We start from the raw sequence: 8376 nt of genomic DNA, 5'->3' as shown, positions 1-8376 counted from the left end.
TAGTTGTCAAAAGAACTGATTGAAAAGTGCGTAACCGATGATTTAAAAGTGCGTGACAGGTGAACAATTAAAAATCACAACTGTCAAACAAATATACGGAAGAACTATTTTAGTCAAATGAGAGTTCAAATTCATACGGTTTACAAAACGCATTGGTTATTCGTTTTTGTTTTTTCTCTTTCTACCACATTATCTCATTCAATAACTCACTTCGTTTCCTTCAAATGCACTTCGAATATTCACTGTCTTTATTTGATGTGCTGTTTTTCATGTGACTTTACTATAAACGTTTTGGATAGCTAGAGTCATTTACTTATGACGTACCGGCAATCTCTAATGGCGAGGATAATATGTACTTTAATTAATTAGAATCGTCTTCACAATACAAATGGGATGTCAAACTCGCGGTATCACGTCGAACTTTTTTCGTATATTTCCTGTTGGGACGTTTATATACAATTTTTTTCACTACTAGCGTCTGATGACATGGTTATTAACCTTTTTTCCATTTGTAAAGTAGGCTTTCTCGGCATTTGTTCAAAGTGGTTAATAATTTTTTATTATTAACTAGTAGTCAATAATGAGAACTGTCACGCTGTCACTTTCAGAAAACACAACCCGAAATTTCGCTCAATGAACGTTTAGACAAGTTCTCTAAAACGAATAATTGCCACCATTCGCAATTTCCAGAGAAATTACATACCTAAAATTATCACATTTTGAAAAAATTCGAACGAAATTACTCTTTGAAAAATCTCAATGACAGAACAAAATACGGCCTGTTTGACTTGTACTTCCACGTACTTGATTGACATGTTAAATTAAGAAACAAACAATTCTGTCCAACCGTTAACTCTCTTATCAATATAATATGTTAATTTAGAGGATTTCAAGTGCTAGTAGTGAAAAAAATAGTATATATACCACGGTAGAGAAGTCTATTATTGCCTTCGCACCTTACACCCCTCGGCGCAAGCGCCTCGAGATGTAATCTTGGTGCTCAGGCAATAATAGTGGACTTCTCTACCTTGATATATAATGTACTATATTAGGTTCGCGATGACTTCTGCTATCACACCCAGGCACAAATGCAATAATTATTCGACGCTTTTTTCCGTCAACGCGACGTTTTCTTTCTCTGAATCGATTGTAACCAATGCTACGGCTGAGCGCCAACGTGCGTAGTGACGTCACAGCAACGTGGCGGTCATTCAAAACTTTTCAAACGCCGTTCATTTTAAAATCATGTTTGCTAATCACAACGATTTCTCTTGACAAAAAAATGAGTACCACTAATTTTTTTAATGTGCTTGGAGTTTATTTTCAAGGTTTTTGAAAAAACGCGGAAAACCCAATTCCAATTTTGTAACCCAACAAGTCCAGAACAAGCCCAACAAACTATAGGCCCATCTCGTTCAAGGTTGGTATATTACAGGTTGCCTCGTAACTGTAATAATGGGGATCAAGTCGCCTGCTAGTGACGTCACTGGTAGCCACTCAAATTTCGTTATCTTGTCATTACCGCTTATGTGACATACGCCCCAAGGCCGATTGCGGCCCAAGGCCGATTGCGGCGGGCGTCCCCCAAGGCTCGGTGCTGTCGCCCACACTCTTTAACATCTATGTGGCTGACATCCCGGAGACCGAAGGCTCAGTGTTGGCGACATACGCGGACGACACCGCTGTCCTGGCCCGCTCTAGAAACATCCAGTTAGTAGAGCACATTCTGCAGCGCGCTGCCGAGCGTCTTGAAGATTGGTACGCCAGATGGCGGATCCAAATCAACACCGAAAAGAGCACAGCCGTCTTCTTCTCCAAACGAAGGGCCCTCCCAGAAGACAACATCACGCTTTTCGATGCCGAAGTAAGATGGAGAGACTCAGCCAAATACCTGGGCCTCACCTTGAACCGCAAGCTGCTCTGGAGGGCACACGTCAGTGAGAAGAGGAGGATTGGTGACGCCGCCATCGCCGGCCTATACCCGTTGATCCGCAGGAACAGCGTACTCTCGACGGACAACAAGTTGCTCCTTTACAAGCAACTTGTTCGCCCCGCCATCCTTTACGCCGCAGAGGTATTTGCCTACGCCGCCCCAACCGTCCTGCAACCGCTCCAGGTGGTCCAAAACCGATTCCTGCGTCTAGCCGTTAACGCTCCCTGGTTCGTGAGGAACGAACAACTCCACAGGGAATTTAACATCGCCACGGTACGCGAGTACATGAGGGACGCCGCTGTCAGGTTCATGAGAACCACACAAGATCACCCAAACCCGGACATTCAAGATGCCTGGGCATACGACGTTGCAGGGATACGGAGGCACAAGCGGCCTAAGTGCTCCCTGTAATCCACCAACTCCATGTCACACCACCGCGATGGAAGTATAGAGGGCCAAAGGCCCGGAATACTGATAGATATCTGATGAATGTGTGACATACGCGTAAGGTTATAAATATTGAACCTCCTGTAATACATGTGCATTCAGAACCTAGAAATATTATTGACAGGGTCGTGGAGTTCTTTGACAAACAGAAAGCTGCCAGAATGTGGGCATTTCCTTTGGAAAGGGCTACAGAGCTAGCTGCTGCTGTGACGGCAAATCAATAAAACTCATAACTAAATTAGGTAATGTTAATTTCAATTATTGATGGAATGTAGCGACATTTTCGATTGGCGGTCACGATATTTACGGAGAATGAAAGATGATGATGCTTTAGGGAAAAATAAGACACCGGTCAAATGAACCTACATCTTATTTAATGCTTGCGGGCCGGCAGAAGATGAACGTGTTTAAAACTGACCGAAGCAGGAAGATCATATGGTGTCGTTGATACCGCCTATCTTTTGGAGTTCTTTTAAGAAGCGATAGTCAAGGAAAGTAGAAAACACTTTAATGAACACGAATGAGCAAAAATATGGAAAAATGTAATGACTAAAATGAAACAGATTCAATCAGCAATTTTGTGTTACTACAACTAACTATACATAGCAACTAAAAACAACTCCCTGCTTTTTCATTACTACTAAATCAAGGTGTTAAGGAAAGCAGGCATTTTCAAATATCTCAACACTATCTCATCTACAAATTGAAGACAAGTGTAGAGATAGAGACGATATAAACTACGTTAAGAGAATTAGAAGAAAAATGTGACTACGCGATTGATTCTTAGATGAAGCTGTTTATCTTTCACGGTAAACACTGGTACATCAGACGAAGATTGACTGTATTATATAACGATTTTTAATTACTAAATTTTAAAATATAAAACTGAATATTTGTGTTTCACTAGTTAAACGATTCAAACATAATGAAAGAACTGTAAACAATAGGTACGCATCAAATTTTCCAGCTGTATGGCTGCATGCATTTATTATTTCGTTTAAATCGTGGGATACCAGTGACGTATTTGCGCCTCGATTGCTATTGGTCGATAGTTACGAGGCAACCTGTAATATACCAACCTTGCATCTCGTTGACATGCTGTTTGTGTAAATTTTTAGAAAGGATGATTTGTAGGCGAAATAATCAAATTCGCAGAGTTGCTAATGTATGGTGGTAAGCTCGGTCGATAAATTCTGCAATCCAACATATCCCGCGGGATTCCGCTCCATTTACGCACGGGATTAATCCCGCAAAAAGGCTGCGGGATCCCGGTATTTCGGGATCCTGCGATCCCGGTATTGCATTCCCTACTGCCACCCTTCCAAAGGAGAAAATCAACCGTCGACTTTTGACTCATCGATAAATACAAGTTATTTTAAACCGTTTGCATGGTGTCATAGGAGTTGATTTTTTGGGGGATTTTATATAAAAGATTTATGTTTAACTGTCATTCTAACATGACCAAAGAGGTCCACCACGATCAGCTGTTAAGTTGTGTCCTTCTCTTTTACACGCAACAATACGATTGTCGCAATTCTAAGTAGCGTGCGAGAGAGAAACTTGTGTATTGTTCCATGTGAAAGAGAAGAACGCAGCGTAACAACAGAAAACTCTGCATAACCTCCTTCGGCAAAACAAAGAACATTCCTTAAAAACCGATACTAAGATAATAACACGTTTACTAATTACTACAGGAATTAACTTACATGTAAAACTAGTGCATTACAAACGAAACACCTAGATGGCGAAAGAGTATTAAGTAAAACGTCGAATATAAACGAGAGGGGGACCCTGAGGGGGGAAGGTTAAAAATTGATTTAATCTTTCATTGTATTCTAATTAAAAGTCTCAACGAAAGGAACCGTTTTCTACCAACTACTGCCCTTCTTTCTGTGAGGGGGGGGGGGGGGAACTAGTTTTATCCTTCATGGTAAAGGTCTCAACGAAAGGAATTAATTTCTACCAACCATAGCCCTCCTCCTCGACCTTTTATCGTGATCGTGTATATTCCCTTATACCTCAAGAACGGATTGTCGGAAGAGGGTACTCACAAAGGGCGATTGAGACGTCTGCAAGAAGTATATCCATTGGTGATGTCAAAACAAAAGTTATTTCAGTTCAACAAATGCGCTTTATCTGCACAAGGGTTGTGCACAATTTATACTTGTTTATGTTCCTTTGTGGCAATAATAACATCACCCCGTTATCCGTTATCCAGGCAACGTTAAATTGCCACCTGATAATAACAATTTACTTTATTTCCAAATTTATTCATTTAATTCTACAAACAATAGTTTAAATTTTGAGAATCTCACTTCAAGAAGCCCGTTCAATTTATTCTAGGCTCCAAGCTCATTTGGAATCCTTCCACACGTTTTAGAATAACATCGCCTTGCAATCGAAAGTCCTTTTCAGTTAAATGGGATCGTACGTGAAAATTTCGCATAATTGTGGACAGTAGAATTTTAAGCTGTAATAAGGCATACTTGCGCCCTGGAAGCATAATAGTACACCTTACGCATTACTAATTACCTATATCTACCTATACAATTGCGTGGTCCTGCACTAAATGGAACAAACGCGTAGTAATTTCTGCTCGAAGAGCGCTCTGGGAGGAAATTATCTGGATTATATTGATTTGGGTTTGGGTAAATGTCCTCCCTTCGGTGAATCATTATCGGAGCCACTACAACTGTGCATCCGGGAGGAAGTATATAATCTCCACTTACTACAAGTTATCGTGAGTTAGGGCAGAGCTACTGCAAAATAGGATACATACCGAGTTTAACAGGTTCATTGATCTTCCTAGCAATGAACGGTACTGGTGGATATAGCCTCAGAGTCTCTAACAAACATCTTTCCAAATACTTCATCTCTAATGTATCTGAAAAGGTGGCTGGACGGGCTGAGTCGCCAAATATTTCATACAACTCTCGGGCCACCTTGTTCTGGATGTCAGGATGAGCGGCCATTAGGGATAAAAAGAAACTGGCCGCCGAGGTCGTGGTATCGTGGCCTTCGAACATGATGGTATCGACTTGGTCTCTTATTTCCTGGCTTGTAATGAGATTTTCATTCTGTGACACTTCTACTAATAAATCTAAAAATGCCACCCTCTTTTTTTCTCCCGGAATTTCTGCAGTGATGCTAGACTTTTTCGAAAATTTGGCAAAATTGCCCCATTCCAAGATTTTGTTCGTTACTACTTTATTACTTAGACCGTGGATAATATGCAGCATTTCTTTTTGAATGCGTCCATACTTGGATAATTTGAACACCCAGTCAGGAGTTAACCACATTTTAAAATGACGGGAATGCAAAATGCTGCACATTTTCATTACGGCCCGTACGTACTTATAAGCGCTTTCGCCTTGCGTTCTTTTGTTAACTCCCATTACAGTTTCTAAAATTGTCATAAATTAGTGCTATAAAAAGCGTTTCATTATGCGTACCTACCTAGCAGCATTTCCAGAGTTGTTTCTGACATATAATCATGGCAATCAAATGTATTTGTTTTCACATTTCGTAACCGTTCCACGACTTCTCTACTATTCGCATTAAAAAATTCAACAAAATTTTTTAAAACATTCAAATGGAAAGTAGGAGCGATCAATTTTCTGTCCGATCTCCATTTTTCACCTGTAGATGTATTATCTATCAGCAATACATCAGACTAACATGTTAACTTACCGTTACTAATTAGAAGACCATTTCCCAACCAGGGCTTAAACAAATCATATTCACTCGACTTATTGATATGAACATTGCTGCCTAAAATGACTTCAACGTCTCTGGGGTCAGTCAAGAAAATGTACTGTTTGGGACCAACCCAGACGTTTACTACTGAACTGCTTTGTAAGTACTGGCACAGTTTACTTAACATGTCTGTGAAAGAATTTGTGAGTTATTACTTAAAATTAGTGCAACTGTATTAGGTACCGCTCGGCGAACCCCTAAAATCCAAAGCGCTTCCAATGAACGGCCACCCCTTAGGGCCAGGAATGTTGTCTGCAAATCTCATCTTAAACCATCGATGGTACACATACCGGATCGTCAATGTTAAGACAACCAAACACAAGAAAATATTCCTCCCAGTTTTCAGTATGTCAGTGCATAGAGACATGATTATAGGTATATCGTGTTCAAGTAAAAGAAGTTGACTGGATTTCAAAATCGTCGCGTCGGGTAGAAAATTTATATCGCAAGCGAAATACGTCACATGTAGCAATAAATTGCAATAAATGCAAAATGTATAACAATTATATTGGTAGGTATAAACAATATAGGTCTACCTTTACGAGTGTTTTTTTCTCACATTAATACACATAATGTTAATTTATGTTGAAGATCACTCTAATTTCAATGACGTCGCTAGAAATATTCAATGGATGGGCCAACCTGGTACCACTATGTTGGGCCATAATTTGCTAGGCCCGTATTATGTAGGACTTAGGAGGAGACGAGTATCAAAAAATAGGTCACAGGTCATTACCACAGATAAAATATCCAATTTTTCAGTGGTAGGTATTACACTTGATATACATACTATGTATATGCTATCTTCTTCACGTAAATTATAAATAATGGTAGGCCTAAATTACTGCCTTGTGGGACTCCGTATATTCTTTGGAGGTCTCAATACTATACTCCCTTGCAATTTTGACTGTAACTATACCTGTTCCTTAACTAAGCTGCAAACCATGGTAATTCCTTCGACTATACTCCAATTCTTTTTAGGCTCTTTATTAACGCCTCTGGGTTTTAGTGTATCGAATGTATCAATGTATATGGTAATGGTGCAATTCTTCTTATCGGGCTCTATATTGATCACGTATATGTAATCTTCAATAAAAGTTACTCGGTCCCTTTTTCTTTTCTAACCCTATTGATTAGTGTATTATTCCATTATCGGATAAGAAATCTTTTATATGTCCTAATATAATATAGATTTCCATACTGTTTCTATTGTAGAAGGAATGCTTAATGGTCGATAGTTCATTGGAGCGCCTTTTGTATAAATAATTTTACTTATCGCTGTTTTATATACCTATCAGGAACTGTGGCACTAATGACCGAACTATTTACTATTTTTGTAATTAAGTTTGTCAATATGTCAATATTATTTTTCTAAACGATGGCTTTAGTATTGTCGTATGGTAGTGACTTATTGACGCGTGTAATGAGTTTTGGATTATTTCTCTTACATCTTACATCATATAGAATAAGACACATCTGCTTCTTCATCGTGTGCATGTACATTAATGGTGACTACATATTCATATCAGTTCTGTAAACTGTCGTCTAAAGTTGAATGCAAATTTATTGGAAATTTTTGTTAAATTTTCCTTTTTCCCATACTCTGTGACTTTGACGTCGAGGTTGAACATCTCTATTGGAAACAAAACGGGACGTATAAAACAAAGGTAGGCTGATTTAGATGTCAATTTACTGTTGAATCATAAATGGAGCATTTCCCAGTTTGAACTCCTCTTGATTTGTTCGTATTAGCACAGATATACGTAACGTAGTATTAGGATATTTCGTTTTAATTATCCCAACAGTGATTATTTCCTCATATTTTACAAGCTAAAATTTCTTGACCTCTGTATTGTCATATAATTTAATAAACATTTGCATCTACGTAGGTACTTCGACATTTACGTACGCTGTAAAGATCCATTTCTTTTCACGTGGGAAATAAAAAGAAATTAATTCTTAGAAACAGTAGCCCATTATATTTAGAAATAGATACTTATGGACGTGCGATGCTGTGCGAGGAATTTTGTAAATTTGGTTGATTAAATGACAATTTACATATAATTTCTTTTTATGTTGATTTTTAAACTGACTATTATGGTGAGTTTATACAGTGATTATCATAATTAGTTCACTATCAAAAATCATTAGGGAATAGCCAATAGAAACAAAGGTTTATTGCATGTTGCTAACCAACGAAACCACCCTGAGCTTAATGAACTAATGATAATGATTGTATA

General features: G+C 38.6%; 1 protein-coding gene across 1 annotated transcript; it reads right to left on the bottom strand.

Moving 5' to 3' along the window:
• Positions 1-4617: 4617 nt before the first annotated feature.
• On the bottom strand, positions 4618-6555 carry LOC116169357 (cytochrome P450 4g15-like). Its single transcript, XM_031485429.1, has 6 exons — positions 6320-6555; positions 6071-6265; positions 5837-6019; positions 5160-5783; positions 4923-5108; positions 4618-4873 (listed from the first exon to the last, which is right to left on the bottom strand). Exons 1-6 carry the CDS (start codon positions 6501-6503, stop codon positions 4710-4712), a joined length of 1536 nt encoding a protein of 511 aa, XP_031341289.1. The 5' UTR covers positions 6504-6555; the 3' UTR covers positions 4618-4709.
• Positions 6556-8376: the final 1821 nt, after the last annotated feature.

This window comes from Photinus pyralis, unplaced genomic scaffold (assembly GCF_008802855.1).
Source record: "Photinus pyralis isolate 1611_PpyrPB1 unplaced genomic scaffold, Ppyr1.3 Ppyr1.4_LG4, whole genome shotgun sequence".
Lineage (NCBI taxonomy): Eukaryota > Metazoa > Arthropoda > Insecta > Coleoptera > Lampyridae > Photinus > Photinus pyralis.
This window is presented reverse-complemented; position numbering and strand designations above follow the sequence as displayed.

Bases quoted from the DNA above. Each gene is read 5' to 3' on its own strand.
- LOC116169357 (XM_031485429.1), bottom strand. From the start codon at position 6,503: ATGTCTCTATGCACTGACATACTGAAAACTGGGAGGAATATTTTCTTG. The intron at 6,266-6,319 runs GTACCTAATACA...ATTCTTTCACAG, and splicing joins TTTTAGGGGTTCGCCGAGCG to ACATGTTAAGTAAACTGTGC. The intron at 4,874-4,922 runs GTAGATATAGGT...TTATGCTTCCAG, and splicing joins AGGACCACGCAATTGTATAG to GGCGCAAGTATGCCTTATTA.